Below are 25,507 nucleotides of genomic sequence, written 5' to 3'. Positions count from 1 at the left end.
TCAGTGCAGAAATGGGAGCACAAAATCGATAATCCTTACTAATCAAGAACTGACCAACCTCCGCTTTAAATATATCCAATGACTTAGCCTCCACAGGCATGTGTAGCAATGAATTCCCCAAATTCATCAACCTCTGGGTAAAGAAATTTCTCATCTCTGTTCTAAAGGGACGCCCTTCCATTCTGAGGCTGTGCCCTCTGGTCCCAAACTCTTCCACTAGAGGAAACATCCCCTGTATGTCCACTCTAGCTAGGCCTTTCAATACTCAACAAGGCTTCTATGAGATTCCCCCCCATTCTTCTAAATTCCAGTGAGTACAGGCTGGAGTTACACCTTCATTCAGATGAGATCACAACTGCTCTCACAAATAGATTTAAAAGATCCCAAAGCACTATTTCAATCAATAACACAGCCATTCTCCACAATAAGTCTAATATTTATTCTTCCATCAATTTAATTACATAATCTGATCAAAATGTTGGTATCTGCTGTGGCTTAAGTGAGAATACTCTTGCATGAATAATTGACTGCAGATTCAAATTGCAAGTTAAAAGGGGGGAGGGTATTGTGTAAATCTATGCTGGAACTCTGCTGCAATGCTGAGGGGGTGCTGGATGTTGGGAGGTGGCATCTTCAGGACAAGATACTGAACCAAAGTCTTGTATGTAAATATAATGACCCCATAGCATTATTTCAAAGAGAAGGGAATTATCCTTGGTCACATGGCCAAGACTCATTTGAAGTTCGAAGTTAATGTAATGTCAAAGTACGTTTATGTTACCACATACGTGAGACTCATTTTCTTACAGGCATTCACAGTAGAAAAAAAGAAATACAACAGAATCAATGAAAGATTACACACAAACAATATGCAAAAGATGAATGACTCTGCAAATACAAAAAAGATACATAAGTAAATAATACTGAGGACATTCTTCACTTAACATCACTAAAACAGACTGAATCTATTTCACCAACTTCATAGAAGGTACTAAATAAACACATTATTTCTCTCAGTGGTTTAGTGTCAGGATATATTCAGGTTGATTAAATAATCTCTATGTTGGGGATCAAATTATTGCCGTGTTTCAATCGTAAGATTCTTGTCCAAAGTCCAGCCCTCTTAGGAGTATGAGTGTGCCAGATTTTTGATTTCGACAAATGAAGAACAATGTTTACATAAAACCCTGGGGGAAAAAGACAATTTATTTTGTACTTACCAAGTAAACAGCAGATCATGCTTGATGTAGACAGGGATGGCAGAGTTCATTATTCTGCCTAGGTTGCATTGACCTTGGGAATTCAAGCCATGCCCAGCCAATAATTAATGTGGGGTACCACGGATAATGAGAAATTTGTCCAATTTTAATTTAACTTAATGGAACAGTAAGTAAAAATATCTTTTTTTCTGATGGCCAGATTTTGGACTAGCATACTTTCCTTGAATAACACACAAATGACATTCTTGCAAAAGCGTCCAACATTTTTTTGGTTCAGACATCATAAAAATTGTCAGTTTCTTCCATTTGTTTGTCATGTTCCATGAATATTTATTGCCTATTCCATGTTCTTCAGAGGGCTTTTGAAATCAAGCATGTGTGAGCCAGATGCAGTAGAGACCACAGAGCTTATTTTCATGAAAAGGAATTGGTGAACTGGTGAGGTTTTTAATGACAAACTGATGGCTTTGTTTTCTCCCCTCAGGCCGATGTATTAAACTGGTCATAAAAGGGCTTAAGTTCAATATGCACATTCCTCCTGTACCTAATAAAGTGGCCACTGAGAGCACGTTTATCGTCTTCTACTGCTGTAGCCCATCCACTTCGAGGTTCACTGTGGTGGGCATTCAAAGACACTCTTCTGCACACCACTGTTGTAATGCATGTTTGTTTGAGTTACTGTCACCTTAAACCAGTCTGGTCATTCTCCTCTGACCTCTCTCATTAACAAGTGCTTTTGCCCACAGAACTGGATGCTTTTTGGCTTTTTTCCCCCTGTTTTCTCTGTAAACTCTAGAGACTGTTGTGCATGAAAATCCCAGAGGGCAGCGGTTTCTGACATATTAAAACCAGCCCATCTGACACCAAGAATAATTCCATGGTCAAAGTCACCTAGAGCACACTTATTGCTAACTCTGAACTGAAACTCTTGAGCATATCTGCATGCTTTTCTGCATTGAGTTGCTGCCACATGATTGACTGATTGGATATTTGTGTAAACAAGCAAGTGTATAGATGAACCTAATAAAGTAGATGTAGTTCCACCACTAGGTTGTTGTATTTTACATTCCCAAACTTAATGTGTAGGATTTTCAAAAATATAAAAATGATAAGAAATACACCTACAATGTTTACTTTCCTAACCTGAAGAAAGGGAATGCACAAGGTGGAGAACAGAGAGAGAAATGCTCAATAAAAGACAGAAAATGCTATAAAAAATCTTAACACGTGACAGCATCTTGGACTTGAAACATTATGTTTCTCTTTCCACAGACGTGGCTCAGTTTCTCCAGCATTTACTGTTTTTATTTCAAATTTCCAGCATGTGCAGTTTTTCGAATTTTCATATTCTCCAAAACTCTAATGCACACCACTGGCATATTCAATACTAAATCAGACACTAATTGGGTAGAGTCAGAGGTGTGGTGTTTTCAACTAAGATCTACTAATCATTGTGACCTGCAGAAATAGTTTTTGTTGCAAACATCAACACAATATTCATTTTGATTCTACCTTGACAGAAGGCATGGCCTAAGGAGAATATGGTATCTGGAGCATTTTCTCCAAGAATCCAACAGACAGTATCCAAGTCATGTACCACACCATCATAGAAAATTCCACCTGTATGAAAGAGAATATTTCAGACCATTTTGCATATATGAAACAGCATAATTAAGGTTTAAGGATTACAATGCAATTGAATTTTAGACAGTAAACATTCAACATGAGTCACAAACATCACAAAGCATGTTTACTTATTTACTTAGAGATACAGCATCGAACAGGCCCTTCCAGCGCAATGAGAAAATCACCCAGTAACCCACTTATTAACACCAGCCTAATCACAGAACAATTTACAATGACCAATTAACCTACTAACCGGTACTTCTATGGGCAGAAACCAGAGCACCCGGACAAAAGCAACGTGGTCACAGCGAGAACGTACAAACTCCCTAAAGACAGTGCTGGCTTTGAATTTCAAACTCCGAATGCCCCATGCTGCAACAGTGTTGCACTAACCACAATGCTACCATAGAGCCCAGTCTGAACCTATGACACGTTTAAGAAGAATCACGCTCAATAAGCCTTTTCTAAATCTATATCAAGAGTAAACTCTTCATCAGCTCCCTCAGCTTTGTAGCCTTGAGAGGCCAAGTTGCTAAGGGGGAGAAAATCTCCACTGAATTCCTCAGAAGTATTGTCCAAGAGATCACCAGTTAATGGTTTATAATTTGTTTATCCACCCAGCTCCCTCTGAAGGTATAGCAAGTTATTCCACAAAATGCAAAGGCAATAGCTCTCACTTTTCATTACCAGCCAATTTTATTTTATTTTATTGGTGAGTATTGTGAATTTAAGAGAAGCTCTTCAGGCTCACTCATTCTGTATTACAGGGATGTTCAAAGCCTGCACACATTATTTCCAAACCTACTGAGATAATTAGCTATTTATAAAGGCTATAAAACACTATACTGTTGCAACGCTGCACCATGGGCCGTATGTTAGGACACCTGGAAGACTGAGAGTGCATGTTTCCTATCCTATTTTTAGCTGGAAACAAATTTATAAGGATCCTAGAAATCTCAATGTTTGGTCAGCTTTAATGATGACTCAACCATACTGAGCAGCAAGCTAATAAAGATTTGACAGAGAGCACAAGATAAAAATAACTAGTGATCACGGTAAATCTTGGGTAACCATTGACAGAGCAAGTCTGGCAGGCACAACCTTGTAACAAGCTGAGAAACATGAGGGACATGAAAAGACATTGCACATCAGACTAAAGTAGTTGGTAGACAAGGATAACGCTTTAGCTGCCATAGAATGAGAGGGTCAGGCAGGTACTGTAATGTTATTCACAATCTGCTCAACTTCAACACATTGAATTAAGTGAACCCAATGAACTTTCAACCAATCAAGTTCAAAATGACCACTCTTCAAAGGATAGTTTATTAAGTTGGGCTTCGGAGAAACAAAGAATGCAATGACTACAAAACTAAAATTTCTAGCTACATCATTGCAGCCAACTTGGACCAAAGCAGTAGGATTTTAATAAACTTTAGATGATTGTCAGTTCTGTCAATCATAAAGCTGAAGACTCCAGGGACATACTTAGTTACATTCTAATAATGGTTAATAGGTTATTATGGTAGTGTTGTGGTTAGCACAACATTTTACAGTATAGACTACCTGGGTTCAATTCCCACCACTGCCTGTAAGGAGGTTGTACGTTCTCCCTGTTAATGCCTGTGTTTTCTCCAGGTGCTCCAGTTTCTTCCCACAGTACAAAGACACATCGTTTGGTAGGTTAACTGGTCATTGTAAATTGTTCTGTGATTAAGCTAGGGTTAAATCGGGGATTGCTGGAGTGTGACTTCAAGAGCCTATTCTGCACCGTATCTCAATAAAAAATGGAAATGAGGATGATCTCACGACCTTGGGTATCTGCAATTATTCATCAAGGTGGAATTGTGTCCACAAATCTCATAAATAACACTCATTTGACATCTGGAATATGCAGCTCAACTATTATAATTACTTTTTACATACAATATTCTAACTGAACAGTGCAATAAAAGTTACAAAGGCATGATTTCTGTAACAACGGGCAAAATATTCCACCTGAAATGAAATGAAGACACCTTTACCAATTCTCTGCTTTCGGAAGTACTCTGATGAAGGTTCACTAATTTGTAAATGTTAACCGTGTTTTTCCTCACTTCAGGCACTATCTGACATACTGAATATTTTGAGACTTTTTTGTGCCATATTTCAAACTTCCATCGTGGCAGTAGTTTGATTTTAGAAGTTTCTCTTTTTAAATGTTGACACACTCCCTCTGTTTCTACTACTTTCTCTTTTCATTTCCAACTTTTTGTTTCAGCCTCAACTTGATTCTCCACATCAACTTTCTTTATTTTGCATGCAAATAAAGTTAACCTAACTTTCACATCACAAGATGCAATCTGCTTTTGTGAGGTCATACCTGTCTTTTTAATGTAGCTTAGAGACGGAGAAGGGAAGGTCTTACTGACACTGACAATTCGCTGAACTCTTCCCAGAGCCTTGTTGTGAACCTTCTTGTATAAGAACTGTACAGCAGGATCGAAACGCCTGCATGGAGACAGAAAATGGTCAAATACATTAATCAGCAGCATTTTGTTTTACTGTGAAATGTAATAGATAACTATAGCAAAAGAAATTTATCCTGGCATAAAAGAATCATTGTTCAAGTTTGGATTTTGTAACTAATAGATTCCATATTTCCAAAAATCCCAATGTGAACAATGATCTATAACATCTTGGGAATCTGATTCCCAAGATGATGGCATTCTGAATCTGAACTCATGGATTCACTATGGAAAACATACTGTATTTCGACTCTTTGCTATCTTTATTTTTAATTTTCTCCCATCTCCATCCAAAATATTTGTCAAATGACATTGCGGCTCTGCTAACTGGTCACTTCCAGTTCCTTGTAGATGAATCTATTCGCCAAGTGTGAGCAAAGTATTGCAAGATAACAGACAAATCCACACAAATGTTTTGGATGAACCTTTTCATTAAATTCAAAGGCAAACAACTCCCAGATGTGGACAGAATCAGCAATTCTTGGCTGATCTCACTTTCCCACTCTCTTCAGCCAGCTGACATGGAATATCAACAGAGACCGGCATTCAAACACAAAGCCTTCCTAATCTGTACCATATCAAACAGTACATTTACTCTGGACAGAAATGCAAAATATGGACCGATGTAATATTCACAAACAAGAGAAAATCTGCAAATGCTGGAAATCCAAGCAACACATACAAAATGCTGGAGGAACTCAGCAGGCCAGGCAGCATCTACGGGAAAAAACTACAGTCAACATTTCGGGCTGAAATTGCCAAACCAGCTAAGTTCCTCCAGCATTTTGTGTGTATTGTCCAATGTAATATTGTCAACTCGGGCTCTCTAATTCCACCCAGAAGATTCTACTCACTTATACAGTCCACAGACCAGAGGTTTCCCAACTCTTGCAGCCTCATCAAAGCATGATTCAGCAACATGTTTGTCTAAACTCAGTAGCTTTTCACAAAATACTCCTTTACCTGGAACATAAAGAGAATAAATGATTCATCTCAAAGTACCAGATACAAGGGAAAACATTTTTTATCTGGTATTTTGGCAGAGGTTAGGTAAATATTTTGAAGACGACTATTTGTTCTAACTGGTTGCGTCACTGTCTGATACGGATGGATCACTGCACAGGATCGGAAAAAGCTGCAGAGGGTTGCAACTCAGCCAGATTCATCAAGGGCACTAGCCTCCCCAACGTCGAGGGTATCTTCAAAAGGTGACGCCTAAAAAAGGCAGCATCCATCATTAAGGACCCTCATCTCGCAGTTTACATGCCCTTTCATTATTGCTACCATCAGAGGGGAGATACAGGAGCTTGAAGATGCACACTCAATGTTCTAGGAATAGCTTCTTTCCTTCTGCCATCAGATTTCCGAATGGACATTGAACCCATGAACACAACCTCGCTAATATTGTTCTCTATTGGCACTACATATGTAATCTTATATATTTCTTTTGCAATTTAGTATTTTTTGTCATGCTGCCCCAAAACAACTAATATTACGACATATATCAGTGATATAGTGTTGGCGCGTGGCCTAGTGGACAAGGCATCAGACTAGTAACCTGAAGGTCACTGGTTCGAGCCTCAGCTGAGGCAGCGTGTTTGTGTCCTTGAGCAAGGCACTGAACAACACATTGCTCTGCGACGTCACCGGTGCCAAGCTGCTTGGGTCCTAGTGCACTTCCCTTGGACAACATCAGTGGCGTGGAGAGGGGAAGGCCTGCAGCTTGGGCAACTGCCGGTCTCCCATACAACCCTGCCCAGGCCTGCGCCCTGGAAACTCCAGGCGCAGATCCATGGTCTCTCGAGACCGACGGATGCCACCACCATCAGTGATATCAAACCTGATTTTGATCCTGTTTTAGGGTGCAATTAGAAAAATTTGGGCCTTCGACATGAAATGGTTGATTGTTACTCAGTTCCTTTTTACATGGATTCTCTCTGTGAACAGGTGAGTGATTCCAGTACTTTGTTTTTATTTCAGATTTCTAGCATTTCATTTTCAGCCTATTACACCACAATATGAAAGATAAATATGCAGCTCTTCAAGCCAACTAAGTCTAACAAATATTAAGTAAATACTTAGTTAAGTGAGCACTGAATGACTCTAGCTGGAGTTGGCAGACTCTGGGTTGTTTGTGACAGGATAATTAAGCTGACAGGAGCATCTTGAATTTAGTATTTTCAAAATAAGATGTGTACTTCTACATTGTGAAAATAACTTTTCTTGATTCAATGAGCAGCACAAACTGGAATAATTCATATTTTTAAAAAACTGATCCAATGCAGTTACTTTTTTTGTAATTTCAGTTTATGAATCTATTTAGCTTTGTCTTTACTAATTGCAAAAGAATGTAACTCCACACAAAGAATGAAACATGAGTGCCATTCAAATTGTCAGTTTGTTTCCACATGCTATTCCCCTGATTCCTTCTCCCTTCCATGACAATGTTGTTGCAGCCACAAAGGTGACAGCAATTATTCCAGGACCCCATTTAATCGGTCACCCTTTAGAACAAGGTCAAATGCTTCACCACCTAGAGCAGGGGTTCCCAACTTGGGGTCATGGGCCCCTCAGTTAATGGTAGGGGTCCATGGCATGGAACTCCTGAATTAGAGTATCAATGGGAATCTTTATCCTTAAGAAAAATCCAGAGAAAAAATCCCAGCAGGATCCAGTCACTTGTTATTTAGAGAAACTGACTAATTGCTTCCAACGTCCTGGCACAAGGATGTTTACATAAGCCGCTGTTATTTCACTAGTCGGGATAAACTGAGACAACATATAGTTGGCAAAATGTATGATATAAGACTTGGATGACGTAACCATATCGGACAATGAACACTCACTTAAACATGATAGCAAGCTGTCAAGCATTAGATCTTCAATATCATTGGAGGGCCACTGTAACATTATTACAGTGCCAGCAACCGGGGCTCAATTCCCACCAATGCAAGCTAATCTGCAGATGCTGGAAATCCAAAATGCTGGAGGAACTCAGCAGGCCAGGCAGCATCTACAGAAGAGTGAATGGTTGACGTCTCGGTCCGAAATGTTGACTGTCCACTCTTTCCCATAGATGCTGCCTGGCCTGCTGAGTTCCTCCAGCATTTTGTGTGTGTTGCCTTCAATTCCTACCATTATGTGTAAGGAGTTTGTACATTCTCCCCATGACTAGGCAGATTTCTTCCAGATGCTCCAGTTTCCTCTAACATTTCAAAGATTTATTGGTAAGTTCATTGGTCACATGGGTGTAACTGGGCTGGAAGGGTTATTACTGTGCTCTTAAGTCTCTAAATTTAAATCTCTAAATCATTCTTCCTAGTCCCTCCAACTCCAATCAGCATTTGTCTAAAACTAACACTATACCTGCACGTAAAGCATCCAGAACTACTTCTGAGCCTTCTTCTGCCAGCGAGGAAATGATGACTCCTGAAACACTATACAAATGGAGAAGGAAATTAGCAGTAACTTCTATAAAGCATGATGACCACAAAACCAGATTACTGATCCTAATTATATCAAAATATGCAATTTAAATCTAATTCTAATGTACCATGGGAGATCACTGCAAGAAAATTCCAGCTAAACGAAATATCAGTTGTATTGAACATAAAGACCATGAAATAAAATAACACACCACATGTTGGCTTTAAGCATTACCTATAGTATTTTTACTATTCAACCTGATGAAAAAAATAAGAAGAAAAATCTTCAAATTTAGAAAATTCAAACTTAAAGAAAAGTTTTTGTACCAATTATTACAATGAACCATGAAGAAAAATTCGCTATCATTAAAAGTGTTTTATATTCTTCAATATGCCATATTCCTATCTACGCCTTTTGACCTTGAACTAAGTATCATCCTAGGTCACAGGTTCCAACCTGGGATCCGTGGACCCCTTGGTTAATGGTAAGGCTCCATGGCATAAAAGAGGTTGCAAACCCCTGTCCTAGGTCATCTCAAAATGTCAATTTTGAGTAAATACACTTTTGTGAGTGCAGTAATCACAGCTTAACCACACCAGGTAAAAGAGCAGATTGCCTTCCTCAAAAAGAATTAACAAACTGAAAAGGATGTTTATGACCATCCAATAGTTCATTATCATCCTTACTGATGTTAGCTTTTTATTCAACAGTATTTATTGAACTGAATGCTTAATTCCCAATGCACTGCAGTGGGATTTGATAAAGTCTCCTATCTTGTTCACAAATCGACATCTGCTGAAACAAGCAATGTTGTAAATGAACAAACAACATGATATACAAGTGGTAATATCGTGCATTATGACATTCACCCATTTGGACTGAGAAGCTGCAGCCAATACAACCAGACTGCTGCAATTTAAGTTAACTAAAAACATAGTGCTACTAGTCAAAGTTAGGAGGTACCGGATACTTAGGTCCCACACCAACAGGTTCAAGACCAGTTAATATCCTACAACCATCAGGCTCCTGAAACTGCATAGATAACTTCACTCACCTCAATGCTAAACTGTCTCACTTTCAAGGACTTTATCACTCATATTCTCAGTATTATTTCTTTACATTTTTATTATTTGCATGATTTGTCAGGCCTTGTTTATGATTATCATCACCATTATGTCATGGCGTATGACGTGGGCGATCATGGTTCTATGATTGTTCATGGCAAATTTTTCTACAGAAGTGGTTTGCCATTGCCTTCTTCTGGGCCGTGCCTTTACAATATGGGAACCTCAGCCATGATCAATACTCTTCAGATTGTCCGCCTGGCGTCAGTGGTCACATAACCAGTCCTTGTGATGTGCACCAGCTGCTCATACGACCATCCACCACCTGCTCCTATGGCTTCAAGTGACCCTTATTGGTGGGGGGGGCTCCTCGGGGGGGCTACACCTTGCTTGCAGGCTAGCAAAGGGAAGAAGTGCCTTACACCTCCTTTGGTAGAGAATATTTCCACCCCACCACGTGGGGTGAATAGCTTTTTATAAATTCTATAGAATTTCTTTATTTTCCTGTAAATGTTTGCAAGAAAATGGATCTAAGGTCATATATAGTGACACATAAGTACACAGATAATAAATTGAACTTTGAACATCTAATGTTCAAACAAAATATCTCTTTGAAGACTGGTGATTCCGTAGAGAAAGTACTCAATGCTGTTATCTAAATTATAGTACAAGTCTCTGCTAAAAGACTTCATCAGACAGAAACTACAGGTTCTAGCAGTATTATGCAACAAAAAAATGCATCAGATGGAACCCTCTCTTAAGAAAAGGTTTTTACTTGGACATTGAATAAGAAGAAAAATGAATGACTTTGTCAGTTAGTTAGACCACTGAGCCTGCACTTGCAAAAAGCAAACAATCCAAGTCTTTGCATCATTCTGCTCCACTGATGAGCATGTGGATTGCAGGTAGAGTGGCAGAGGCAACCATTTCATCAGCAGCTCGACTTGATGAGTGGCCACCTAGACAAAGATTCAGACCCACTGGCCTAAGGAGCAGCCTCTCCTTAAAGTGAGTTTAGTAAAAAAAAAGGGCAAAATAATCAAATAAATATTCAAAAGAGAAGCAAATAAACATGTAAGTTATCTACTATAATCTTTTCCATTAGATGATGCATCTCCTTCCTGTACCACTAAAATACCAAACCATGAAAAAGGGTAAATAAACTACTGCCAATGAAAAGAAGAATAAACTCAGGGAAAGTCTTCTGTGAGCCATCCAGCAAACTAAGATGCACTTACTGAAACTATTCCAACTATCCTGTTGCTTCAATAAAAGGCAGGTCCTTATTAATCAAAGTTACGACAATAAACAATAACTGACATTTTAAAAATACATAGTTCATAATATACATACAATTGAGTAAAAAAATCAACAGAAAAAGTGGTCTAGCGTCTTTCAAGAGAAATTAAAGACCATTATTTCAAAATAAAAAGTTTTCAATGATGGAAAGAAAAACTAGTCAGACTAACTGGGAAAATTTCAGAATTTAGCATAGACATAGATAAAGAACATGAAAGCAGAATACAGCAGTTACCTGATAAAACCATATTGTATTTTTGATCGATGCAACGGAGTCAAAAGGTTGACTAAGTCTAATGTAATTCCTTTTTCAGTAAAAAAGTACATTGGGGAATAAGGAAATTGCAGAGAAATTAAGCAAATATTTTATATTTGGCATAAGAAAACCCTCATAAATGGTAGAAACTTTCAGGTATGGAGTGAATAAGCTCAAAGAAATTAGTCTCAAGAAAAAATTATTTCTGGAGTAATTAACAGATACATGTCCAGAATATAGGAACATGGGAGGCTCAACGGTCTGGGTCGAAGGGTCTGCAATGTGCTGCAGATGTCTATGTACTGTGTTAACATAATGAAAAGCATTTTATGATGCTGGCTGTGGAGATAGTGGATTTACAGGCAGCCATTTTACAAAATTCCACACATTGGTAAGATTCCTTATGTTAGAAAATAGCAGATTAAGTAGGAGATTTGTGGAGTGCCTCAGGAAACAGTGCTGCAGCCTCAGTTCGCCACAATCTACATCAGTCATTTGCGTGAAATATCAAGCGTAACATATCCAAGTTTGCTGATGGTAGCAAGGAGGGCTGTGAGGAGGATACAGGAAAATAAGGTGACAGAATAAATAGAAAAAAGGATTTTTTTTCACGTATAGTGCGGCACAGAAAGCTGTTGCTACTGGTTATCTTTGTACATGAAGTAAAAGGTTAACATGCATGCAAATAAAAGCAATATGTTGGGCTTATTCAATGATGAACTATCAACAAGTACATCTTGCACCAGTAATTTAGGGATCTGGTGAAGCTATGGGGTGCACAGGTCCAATCTCCCTATCTAAGGAATTGTATTTCCATTGGAGGGAATGCAGTGCAGTTTCATCACAGTTGTATGGCATGTGTTGTATGAAAATAGATCGAGCAGATCTTGGTCCTAAGATATCTATACTTCAGGAGAATGAGAGACAATCACGTTCTTACGGGATCAACAAAATAAACACAGACATGATGCTTAGCTTGGGTATCAAACACCAGGAATAGATCAGAACAGAGATGAGAAGAAATTTCTTTCACCCAAAGGTACTGAATTGTTGGAATTCCCAAGAGGGCTTTGGAGCTTCAGTTGCTATTTATATTCTAGTCGTATCACCTTCGGACACTAATCACAGATTAAGAGGTTGGTGCAGGAAAGTGGGGTTGAAGTAAAGGAGAACCATGATCTGAAAAAATAGCAGAGCAGCCTCTAGAGACAATATGGCCTGAACCTGCTTTTATATGTCCTTATAATCACTTTGACCACTCATTTATGGACAGTTGTTTCTTTGAACAGCTTCGGAACTGCCCAGAATATCTACCATTAAGAGTAGGTTGTAAATTCCTCAAACTACACATAGCTCCAATACAGGGAGGTCTGTGAAGAACTGATACAGGGTTTATAACCATACCATTGGTCATTGAGCACAATGTCAGCATCTTGCCCACGTACCACCCGGGTATTTGCAAGAACGTCTGCGCTGAAGGCACATTCCACATCCTGAATGCAGTCCTCCACAATGTAAAGCAAGCTGCAGCCACTCTCCTCTTGGATGCTTTTAAACAAAGCTCTGTTGCCACTGCAAATGCCAAAAAGCGCCAATCCGATGCGACTGCCCATCAAACTGCCGTTCCCATATCGTCCCATTGCCACATTGGAAACAATGTTATTGGAAGTTTCTGGAATGATGTGCCTTTGGCCACTGGATCTCAATGAGTGGGAATGACTAAGGACATGCAGGCCGTTGAACGGAGGTGCCGGTCCTGAGGGAGAGTTTGAGGTAGTCACGTCTTGGCGAATAGTCGATGTGTTGGTAATGGAGTTGGATACACTTGTTCTGAATGAGATCATGTTCTGATTATGAGACACTGGAGAAGAAACATTATTGTTGAAGCTGGTGGGACATGGGTTGGGTCGGAATACAAAAGTTGACGACTGTGGTAGAACAGGTTGATCACACATAGACATCCCAGCAGAGAGATTCGTAGGGGGAGACCTAGGAAAGAACAAGTTTCAAAACAAGATTAGATATTTAAAGTATAGGGGGGGAAACCTTAATATGTCTATTAATTTTGCATCTTCCCCAAGCTGATTTGATAAATGCACAACTTTGGAAGTGAAGAAAGCTACTTATGAAGTTACCAGATATTCACTGTCATTCCCCAATACTTTCAATTAGAATTATTCCACGACAGTCAACATTAAAAAAAACTTCTACAATCTCAATGTGGCCCAAAGTACTTGGAGAGTGTCAATGCGATGTCCCAATCCTACATTCAGATATATACCCAGGTGCTAATGGATGGTTTCTTCCTGAAGCCTTGCTCTTAAATTAACACATCGAGCCATTATCTTCCCCCAAACACTACAACTCCTGAGAAAGAAAAACAAAAATAACATCAGATTGTGAAACTCAATTTCATACTGCATTTGACAAAAACAAGGCGAAAGATCCATCAACTGTATAAATGCAGCAGTTAGTGCTGATGCCTTCACACACCTGGACTGGATCCTTGACCTTGTATGAGTGTACGCTCTCCCAAGACTGGTTTTCCCCTAAGTGTTCCAGTTTTCTCCTACAACCATGGAACAGTATAGCACTGGAGCAAGCTCTTCATCCCACAATGAACCAGACTAATTAAACTAGCAATTAAATGCCTATTAATTAGTCCCTTCTGCCCATCACAAGCTCATAATTTTGCACTTCATAAAAATAGTCATTGACAAGTGTGTCCCCACAAATTCATTCAGCCTTCCTAATCAGAAGCCCTGGATGAACCACGAGATCTGCATTCTGCTGAGGGCCAGATCTGTGGTATTCAGGTTGGGTAACCATGCTAAATACAAGAGGTCCAGGTATGATCTTTGGAAAGCTATCTCACAGGTGAAGTGGCAAATCCAGACCCAACCTGAATCACTGGGGGATGCTCAACAGCTGTGACAGAGCTTGAATACAATCCCCTCCTACAAAGTGAAACCAAGCAACACAGTCACAACAGGTCAACAGCAGATGCCGTCTCAATGGCTCTTCACTCAATGCTGGAAAATCTGGACAGCAAAGATGCATACATCAGGATGCTCTTTATTGACTAGAGCTTGGCATTCAATACTATCTTCCCCTCAAAACTAAACAATACGCTTCAAGTTCTAAGCCTCAATATCTCATTGTGCAACTGAATCCACAATGTCCTCACTTGCAGACCCACTCAGTTCAGATTAGTAAAAACATCTCTTCTACAATCTCCCTCAGCACAAGTGAACCACAAGGCTTAGCCTCCTGCTCTGCTCATTTTAGATAGATAGATAGATAGATAGATAGATACTTTATTCATCCCCATGGGGAAATTCAACTTTTTTCCAATGTCCCATACACTTGTTGTAGCAAAACTAATTACATACAATACTTAACTCAGTAAAGAATATGATATGCATCTAAATCACTATCTCAAAAAGCATTAATAATAGCTTTTAAAAAGTTCTTAAGTCCTGGCGGTAGAATTGTAAAGCCTAATGGCATTGGGGAGTATTGACCTCTTCATCCTGTCTGAAGAGCATTGCATCGATAGTAACCTGTCGCTGAAACTGCTTCTCTGTCTCTGGATGGTGCTATGTAGAGGATGTTCAGAGTTATCCGTAATTGACCGTAGCCTACTCAGCGCCCTTTGCTCAGCTACCGATGTTAAACTCTCCAGTACTTTGCCCACGACAGAGCCCGCCTTCCTTACCAGCTTATTAAGATGTGAGGCGTCCCTCTTCTTAATGCTTCCTCCCCAACACGCCACTACAAAGAGGGGGCTCTCCACAACTGACCTATAGAACATCTTCAGCATCTCACTACAGACATTGAATGTCTTATGACTTATGACTGTGTGGCTACATACAGTTCCAATGCCATATTTACATTTGCTGATGACACCACTGTTGCTGGCCGAATCCAAGGGTGATGAATCGGCATACATGAGTGAAACTTAAAATATGGCTGAGTGGTGCCACAACAGAACCTCTCACTCAACGTCAGCTAGGCCCAGGGATGATTATTGACTTCAGAAAGGGGAACTAAAGGTCGATGAGTCAGTCCTCATCAGGGGATCAGAGGTGGAAGAGATCAGCAGCTTTAAATTCCTCAATGTTAATCATTTCAGAGGCTCTGTTCTGGGTCCAGCAGGTAAGTGCCATTACCAAGAAAGCACAGCAACACCTCTACTTTCTCTGAAGTTTGCAAAGGTTCAGCATGTCATCTAAAACTTTAACAAAATTCAATAGATGTGTGGTGGAGAGTATATTGATCGGTTGCATCAGATCCTGGTATGGAAACACCAATGCCCTTGTACAGAAAGTAGTAGATATGGCCCAGTCAATCACGGGTAAAGCCCTCCCCACCACTGAGCAAATCTATGCACAGCACTGTCGCAGGAAAACTGCATCCATCATCAAGGACCCTCACCATCCAGGCCATGCTGTCTTCTTGCTGCTACCTCAGGAAAAAGGTACAGGAGCCTAAGGACAAACACCACAGGTTTAAGAACAGTTATTACCCCTCACCCATCAGACTCCTGAACCAGAGAGGAGAGCTTCAGTCAATTTCACTCATCCCTTCACTGAACTGTTCCCACAACCAATGGGACTTGATTTCAAGGACTCTTCATCTCATGTCCTTGATATTGTTTGCTTAATTGTTTATTATTATTACTACTTCTTTTGTATTTGCAGAGTTTTTGTGCATTGGTTTATATCCATACTGTTAGTGCAGTCTTTCATTGAATCCATTGTGTTTCTTGAATTTACTGTAATTGCCTGCAAGAAAATTAATTTCAGGGTTGCATCAGGTGACATATGCAGTGCCTTTAAGAATTTTTTAGCCCATACAATCATTTTCACATTTTACTGTCTCATTTTCAAAATTTAAAATAAACTGAAGTAGGATTTTTCTGAGCTAATCTACAAAACATTGTGCATTGTCAAATCAAAAGAAAAATTTCAAAACTTGTCAACAATTTACTAAAAATTAAAAACCAAAATTGTGAGGCTGAAATTGTGTAGAAATAGCAGGGGCTCTGACAGAAATATTTCAAATGTCATTAGAAACGGGGATGGTGCTGGAGGATTGGCGTATTGCTCATGTTGTTCCATTGTTTAAAAAGGGTTCTAAGAGTAAACCTAGCAATTATCGGCCTGTAAGTTTGACGTCAGTGGTGGGTAAGTTAATGGAAAGTATTCTTAGAGATGGTATATATAATTATCTGGATAGACAAGGTCTGATTAGGAACAGTCAACATGGATTTGTGTGTGGAAGATCATGTTTGACAAATCTTATTGAATTTTTTGAAGAGATTACTAGGAAAGTTGATAAGGGTAAAGCAGTGGATGTTGTCTATGTGGACTTCAGTAAGGCCTTTGACAAGGTTCCACATGGAAGGTTAATTAGGAAGGTTCAATCATTAGGTATTAATATTGAAGTAGTAAAATGGATTCAACAGTGGCTGGATGGGAGATGCCAGAGAGTAGTGGTGGATAACTGTTTGTCAGGTTGGAGGCCGGTGACTAGTGGTGTGCCTCAGGGATCTGTACTGAGTCCAATGTTGTTCATCATATACATTAATGATCTGAATGATGGGGTGGTAAATTGGATTAGTAAGTATGCAGATGATACTAAGGTAGGTGGCATTGTGGATAATGAAGAAGTTTTTTAAAGCTTGCAGAGAGATTTAGGCCAGTTAGAAGAGTGGGCTGAAAGATGGCAGATGGAGTTTAATGCTGATAAGTGTGAGGTGCTACATTTTGGTAGGACTAATCAAAATAGGACATACATGGCAAATGGTAGGGCATTGAAGAATGCAGTAGAACAGAGTGATCTAGGAATAATGGTGCATAGTTCCCTGAAGGTGGAATCTTATGTGGATAGGGTGGTGAAGAAAGCTTTTGGTATGCTGGCCTTTATAAATCAGAGCATTGAGTATAGGAGTTGGGATGTAATGTTAAAATTGTACAAGGCATTGGTAAGGCCAAATTTCGAGTATTGTGTACAGTTCTGGTCACCGAATTATAGGAAAGATGTCAACAAAATAGAGAAGAGTAAAGAGGAGATGTACTAAAATGTTACCTGGGTTTCAGCACCTAAGTTACAGGGAAAGATTGAACACGTTAGGTCTTTATTCTTTGGAGCATAGGTTGAGGGGGGACTTGATAGAGATATTTAAAATTATGAGGGGGATAGATAGAGTTGACGTGGATAGGCTTTTTCCATTGACAGTAGGGAGATTCAAACAAGCAGACATGAGTTGAGAGTTAGGGGGCAAAAGTTTAGGGGTAACACAAGGGGGAACTTCTTTACTCAGAGAGTGGTAGCTGTGTGGAACGAGTTTCCAGTAGAAGTGGTAGAGGCAGGTTTGATAATGTCATTTAAAGTAAAATCAGATAGGTATATGGACAGGAAAGGAATGGAGGGTTATAGGCTGAGTGCAAGTCGGTGGGACTAGGTGAGAGTAAACACTCGGCACGGAGTAGAAGGGTCGAGATGGCCTGTTTCCGTGCTGTAATTGTTATATGGATAAAGAGTATTCATTCCCTTTGTAATTTGGCCTACTGTTTCAGGTACATTGGTAAAGATCCTGTGGAACTACTGGAAGAAAAGTAATTTTCCTCGTATACTGGCCATAATTTTCTCCTTGACCCATCATTACTGGAATAAACAAAAAGTAAATCATCTTTAACATCCTCAGAGTGCTTTAAAGTGCTTAAAAAACAATAAACTGTTTTTGAAGAGTATTCACCACATTAGAGGAAGCTGACCAAAATGAAATCTATGGTACTGCATGTTCCTGTGTAACTTATTCATAAATAAATGAACTTATTATTGCATGTGGACTCATAGTAAACAGTTGATATACTTGTCCACATAGCAACTGCTCTTCATAACAATTCATCATATCTGAAATATCTTATAGTTTCCAGGAGATAGAAAACAATAGAACATATAAGCCTTTGTTTCTTTCCTTTTTTAATCAGGAAAGCTACCATGCAAGGTTGATTCTTTACGAATTGTGGGTCTATTTTTAAAAATCAAATGAGCAAGTTTCACATTATATTAATTATAACAGCAAATTGCCCTGTCATTTTTCCTCTCAGATTAATGAAGAGAAATTGCTATCAGATAACAGAAGTTTGTAAAAGTTGTAAGAACCAAAGTTCAAAGTAAATTCATTATCAAGGTACGTACTGTTCATATAATCAACGAGAAAACTACATACAATTCAAAGTCAACTACTGACCAGAGTCCAAAACTACAATGTGAACTACATTTCTCACTACCTGTTAATATTGTTGTGCTCATATTACTTTATGTGCTGTAATTAACATATGTACTGCATTTTGTGCCTTGGTCCCACAGGAACTTTGTTTCATTTAGCCATCTACATGTGTGCAGTTGAATGACAATAAACTTGAAAGTTATCAAATGCAAAGTTTTGCACTGCAACGCACAATATTGTGTTAGGTCAAAAAAATGATTTTCAGACATGAAAACAGGAAGCAAAATGTGTGTGTGTATAGCCAAATTGTTTAAGAGAAGTTGTTATAACACTGTGACATATTTCACAAGTTCACAGTACATGCTGAAGCTTAACAGGTACAGGGTTCTACATAATTAAAGATTCAGTATGTGTAAACAATATACTGCACTTGAATGCTATTAAGAAATATACAACAAAAAATATACCAATGATTAACAACTTCCATCTAACTCTGTTAACTTTTTAACTCTGTGAAAACTCTGATAACGTTTCCAGCATTCTGCAAAGTGATCTACAATGGTTCTTATGCAGAACTCTAGAATTGTAAGCTGTAAAGTAGTGGTCACCAACCAGTCGATCGCGATCGACTGGTCGCTCTTTGAGACTTTCCCAGTAGACCGCGATAAAAAAGAAAAATAAATACACAAATACTGTTGTAATGTGAGCATTATAAAAATAAGTAATACTAATTAGGATAATAGTACTCTAGCAATACTCCCACTACGGAAAGCTGTTTGTAAAGAGAGGTGGTTTCTGGGGTTGCAGGGTTTTACTTGCATTCTTTCTGCTCAGTGCACCTGAGATAAAGACTCTTTTGTCGACAAGAAACAAGGAGCACGAGGAACTGTCAGATGATGCGTGGCTACTGGATTTAGGGTTTTTGACAGATGGTTAAATTAAATGTACAACACGCTCTTGCGAAAAGACCGACACCTGCCCCACATGACAAGCGCAGTAAATGCGTTTAAGGCCAAGCTCGGCGCTTGGGTTTCAAATTTTAAAAATAAGAGGTTGGCACACTTTCCCAACTTGGAGAAAATGTTACAGGCCATCAAGGAAAAAAATGCTTTTCGCCCGGAGCTTACCCAGACAAACTGGCAATAGAGTTCGATCGGCGTTTTGGGGAGTTAAATGTCATGAAAGACATTGCTGCATTTATTTCAAACCCATTTCTGCCGATCGATATAGAACAGACAGCAGCCAAATTCCAGCAAGTATTTGGTGTGCCAAGTGATTCTGAAATGGAAATAATTGATTTGCAAAATGACATCGAGCTTAAAGCAAGATCAAGGGACGGTGACTTTTGGGGGCTCGTCAGCAGGGAGAAATTTCCTCATCTCACTACGTGTGCACTAAAAGTCAGTGCCTACTTCGGGTCAACTTATCTGTGTGAAATTGCACTTTCACAGATGAAAATTATTAAATCTAAGTACAGGAGCTATCTTATTGACAACCACCTCACAGACTGTCTCAGACTGGCTGTCTGTAGTTATGAGCCAAATTTCAGGGAACTAGCAGGAAGTATTCAGCCCCAGTCGTCACACTGAGTGCAACAGTCAATTTTTATTCATTTATTTTTTGTGTTGAAATAAAATTAAATAATGTAACTTAGAATTAAAGGTATGAAGTATTGTAATATTCTTAAAGAAAGACAGCTATGGCCTGTTTGATATGCTAGTTACAGTGTTTTCTTGGTTGAATTAATTTCAAAGTTTGACAAAAGCATTTTATGTAATTCAAATATAATTAGCCCAAATAAAAAGCCTCAAGTTGGAAGTACAATCTGAGCTGTTTTTTCTCTAAATGATTTAGTAGAAGAGCTAATAGGACTTGATGTTTCAATCCCTATGATAAGTCAGCACTCTCGATGTTGGCAGTGGGATGGGAGTGGTGACAAGGAGGGTAGGTACCTCAGCGGGGTCATCAGGTAGGCACCCTCCTTCAACGTTTCGTTGATAAGCCCACGACGTCTCCAGAGGGCTCAATGGTGCTACCTGGTGTCTCAGATACACCCCCTCAGTTCCATACCCTCCTGCCTTCATCTTGCAGCCCAGTTGTTGTCTTTCCTTTTAATTCAAATCCAATTACTGCTTTCTTCTGCTGCATTTGACAAAGACTTGATTGCTTGTTGGAGTGAGTAACCCCTCACCCCATCTTCTTCAATAGACTGGTCATAGATGTAGCCACGAATCCCCTGCATCCCACTTCTATAGGGAAGATCTTGGTCTTCTTAGATCTTAAATCTTAGATCTTGCCTTTCACTAAGGCCAAGGTAGGGGATCTTGGGCTTAAAAAGGTTGGTGACCACTACTGTAAAGAAACACTAGATTCAAAAAATACTTATAAAGCAAAACACATTTGAAGCAAAAATATTCAAATGTATGTTATAACTATATTAACAATGTAGATGAAAATTGCTCTATATGCAGACTAAAACAAAGATATGGTTAATGATTTTCATTGCAGTGGCTGAGGCATTTAAGTCATACAGATATACAATGTGGAAACATGCCCTTCTACTCACCAAGCCGCAACCAACCATCAATCTACACTAATCCTAAATAATTCCGTATTTTATTCTTCCGACTGTCAGGTCAAAACCCCTGCCCCAATTCCACCACCCACCTAAACTAGGGACAAATTACACAGGCGTGTGGGAAGAAACTGGAACAACTGGAGGAAACCTATACGGTCATGGTAAAGTGTGCAAACTCTACAAAGACAGCATTTGAGGTCAGGACTGAACCCAGGTCAGTGACACTGTGAAGCATAGAACCACCAGCCACACCACTGCACCAACCATATCACTAAATGCTGATAAGGTGAGATTCAACAAAATGGAAGATGGCTTCTAGCACAAACACATGGACGTTGACCACCTGGGTTGAGTCAGCTACTTACTTCCCTATGCAATTCATTTCCTAATACAAAGGACAGCCAGAACTTCTATTTGATCTTTCAGCTATCAAAATGTAATTTGATCTCCTCTCAAGTTGAGCTGATAGGCTTTTATATCTATGTGTTACATTTATCTCATTCCAAAATGTATCAATACAGAACTTCATGGCCTTACCCAGTTAATCATTCACAGTATTCCCACTTTCTGAAAGGCTCACATCCTGTTTGTACTTTGAGCGGCCCAATAGTTTCATAAGCTGCAACCATAATAAAACTGCAATTACTGGATCCTTTGTCACTACATTTTATCAATATGAGATTTATAAGCTTTATAACCCGATACTTGCATAAAGTCAGACAGAGATTCACAGCACAAGAAGAAGCCATGTAAAACATGTCATACCTATCGAATGGCGAAAAGCCTCGATAGAGCAGATGTGGAGAGGATGTATCCTCTGGTGGGGGAGTCTAAGACCAGAGGACACAGCCTCAGAATAGAGGGGCATCCTTTCAGAATGGAGATAAGGAGGAATTTCTTTAGCCAGAGAATGATGAAAATGTGGAACATGTTGCCACACACGGGCTACGGGGACCAAGTCAATGGGTATATTTAAGGCAGAGGTTGACAGATTCTTGAATGGTCAGGGCATGAACGGAAACCCAGAGAAGGCAGGAGATTGGGGCTGAGAGGGAAAACGGATCAGCCATGACGAAATGGCAGAGTGCCCTAATTCTGCTACTGTATCTTATGGTCTACGGCAGTCAAAATCACCCTGCAGGTTACGGCTCTTAAATTCTCACCTGAGTACTTTTAAAGGACAAGATTACTTGACTGCTCGGAGCACCATTTCCAAACCCTATCATTTTAGAGTGAAATTGATACTTCTCAATTCCCTTCAAGTCCTTCTACCAATTAAAATCAATGCCTCAATTTGTTTGCAAAGAGAAAGAGCCCCTTTTTATTTCTACCATATAACCCTTGCAATATGTACCTTGGGGAAAAGAATACATGCTGATGAACCATATTTAAAATGAAGGGCAGAGTAAGATCAAAGAACCTAATGGCCTAATCATGTTGCTATGATGTCAACTCAGATTGGTCCCTATATCTAACTGCTCCACCGTGTAAAAGTCAACACTAAAACCAATCACAACTGAGTAATTGACGACACTGAAGAGAACACTATGTACATCACAAAACAAAGTACATGTGAGAACAAACCGGTTAGAAGTAATAAAGTAAACTGAATCAACACAACTTGATAACCGTCTTGGATAAAGTCAGTTGCAATGTGCTCAGAATTTTATTGATGTAGTTCCAAAAATTGATCTGCAAACCAAATTAAACCAATTCACTTTTATTTCTAGTTATTTGTTTGCTAGATACCTCACCTCAAACTGGAACTGATATTGTCACTGTTAATCACAACCCATGGGTATTTGCATAGTTCATGAACAAGACAAAGTAAACATTAGATTTTTGCAAAATGATACATAGTCATAGCTGGACTTCCATATCAACGCTATGATGGTGGGAGTGGGAATAATCCATTTTGAAGATTCTGCCCAGAACAATCTCCATCTTTCAGTGGATTCCCAGCAGTCCTATTCCCTATGTGTTTCCCTGTAATCTATTCTCTCTTGCACGCCCTCAATTCTTCAGCCACCCACATAGAGTAATTTATAGTAGCAACTCAATCTCGGTTTTAATTTTCACACAAAACTGGAGGGGGGGGGAAACTCTGATTAATCACCTTTTTCTGAAGGGGGTTATCAGGTTGGCAAAATGCCCATACAATACTCCATATATAAATAGGAATGAATTTAGACTGAAAACTTTTAATTTCAACCATTTTGCTACCCACAATATTTGTTGTTTTGTTTTTTGGACCGAAGTATCAACTGCTTATTCCCCTCCATAGATGCTGCCTGACCTGCTGAGTTCCTCCAGCATTTTGTAAGTAGCTCTGGATTTCCAGCCTCTGTAGATTCTCATGTCCATGTCAAGCCCATCAAACATATTCTCCCATGTATTTCCCTCCAGCCTATTCTCTCAGGTACTCATTAACTTTGCCTAATTCTCTTACCAGACACCTACACAAATGATAACTTACAGTGGCCAATTTACCTACCTGCCTGGGAATCTTTGGGATCTGGGAGGAAACTTGGAGGGGAGTGAAGTAGTACAGGAGCAATATAGAACAACTAGTTGAGTGGTGTAGCAGCAACAACCTTGCATTCAACATCACTAAGACCAAGGAACTGATTGTGGACTTCAGGAAGGGGAAGTCAAGGGAACTCACACCAGTCCTCATCGAGGGATCAGAAGTGGAAAGGGTGAGCAGTTTCAAGTTCTTGGGTATCAACATCTCTAAGGAACTATCCTGGGCCCAGCATATCGATACAATTACAAAGAAGGCACAACAGCAACTATGTTTCATTAGGATTTTGAGGAGAATTTTGAGGACACTCGAAAATTTCTACAGCTGTACTGCGGAGAGATTTCTAACTGGTTGCATCACCATCTGGTATGGAGGGGCCACTGCACAGGACCAGAAAAAGCTGCAGAAGGTTGTAAACTCAGCCAGCTCCATCATAGGCACTAGCCTCCCCACCAGCCAGGACACCTTCAAAAGGCGATGCCTCAAAAAACTAGCATCCATCATTAAGGACCCCCATCATCCAGCACATGCCCACTTCTCATTGCTATCATCAAAATGCTCTGAAGTCATGCACCCATCTTCTCCCCTTCCGCCATCAGATTCCTAAATGGACAATGAACCCATGAACACTACCTTAGTATATTTTCCTCTCTTTTTGAACAACTTAATTTTCTTTTTGATATATATTTCCTGTTGTAATTTAGTTTTCATTATTATGTACTGTAATAGACTGCTGCTACAAAATAACAAATTTCATGATATATGCCAGTGATATTAAACCCGATTCTAATTCTGAACTCTTGTGGTCACGGGGAGTATGTGCAAACTTCAGAGATGGCACGGTAGGTCAGAATCAAAGTACATATATGTCACCATATACTACACTAGGACTCATTTTCTTGTGAACATTTACAATAGAATCAATGAAAAACTACACACAACAACGGACAAGCAAAAGACAACAAATTGTGCAAATACAAAAAGAGAAACAAAATAATAATAATAAATAATATTGAGATCATGAGTTGTAGAGTCCTTGAGTCTACAGGTTGTGGGAACAGTTCAGTGTTGGGGTGATGAAGGAGCCTGATGGTTAAGGTGTAATAATTGTTTCTGAACCTGGTGGTGTGGGACCCAAGGGTCCTGTACATCCTTCCTTCTGGAAGAGGGCATGGCCTGGATGGTGGGTGTCCCTGATGATCAAACCTGAAACTGAGAGCTAGCACCTGCTGCAGGCCTGCATTGCCCAAGAGAAACCATTAAAAATGACCTATAATTATCCCTTATTATTCTCAGTTGATGTTAGAGGTTGCAGATTCAATATAGAAGCTGATCATCAATACCTAACATCGCCCTCAATTTGAAAATTAAGTTGCATCTTACTGGTTGTCCCAGTTAAATGGCGAACGTTTCACAGCAAGCACCATCAATAAGAAAAGCCTTTTTTTTTACACTGCCAAAGTCTGCCAGGTAGAGCCATACAGCAACACAGCATGGATACAGGCCATTCAGCCCAAAAAGTCCATGCCTACCACAATGGTCACCCAACTAGCCCCAATTTCCTGCATTTGGTTCATATCTCTCTAAGCCAGGAGTTCCCAAAAAATTTTTTATGCCATGGACCCTGACCATTATCCAAGGGATCTACGAAGCCCAGGTTAGAAACCCCTGGTCTGAGCCTTAACCTTTCATGTACCTACACAAGTGCCTTCCAAATGCACATGGAATGAAGGAGAGTAGCAAGGTTTCATGGAACTTACACAGTACCAT

The 25,507-nt window shown here is 39.5% G+C and overlaps 1 protein-coding gene across 4 annotated transcripts in view; it reads right to left on the bottom strand.

Moving 5' to 3' along the window:
* The window catches only part of LOC140718431 (myo-inositol 2-dehydrogenase-like), a 63,945-nt gene that overhangs the window by 4,539 nt on the left and 33,899 nt on the right, over positions 1 to 25,507 (bottom strand). For 2 of the 4 annotated variants that reach the window (XM_073032163.1, XM_073032161.1), the window contains exons 2-6: positions 12,800 to 13,384; positions 8,717 to 8,787; positions 6,205 to 6,313; positions 5,206 to 5,333; positions 2,733 to 2,840 (exon numbers count right to left, since the gene is read on the bottom strand). In XM_073032163.1, the coding sequence (XP_072888264.1) occupies positions 2,733 to 2,840; positions 5,206 to 5,333; positions 6,205 to 6,313; positions 8,717 to 8,787; positions 12,800 to 13,356 (973 nt within the window). In that variant the 5' untranslated portion in view covers positions 13,357 to 13,384. Of the gene's footprint in view, positions 1 to 2,732; positions 2,841 to 5,205; positions 5,334 to 6,204; positions 6,314 to 8,716; positions 8,788 to 12,799; positions 13,385 to 13,676; positions 13,745 to 25,507 lie in introns of those variants that run through there. The other 2 variants (XM_073032164.1, XM_073032162.1) reach the window with 2 other exon arrangements.

This window comes from Hemitrygon akajei, chromosome 29, assembly GCF_048418815.1.
Source record: "Hemitrygon akajei chromosome 29, sHemAka1.3, whole genome shotgun sequence".
Classification (NCBI taxonomy): domain Eukaryota; kingdom Metazoa; phylum Chordata; class Chondrichthyes; order Myliobatiformes; family Dasyatidae; genus Hemitrygon; species Hemitrygon akajei.
The sequence above is the reverse complement of the archived record's forward strand: the minus strand, read 5'-3'. Positions and strand labels throughout refer to the sequence as shown.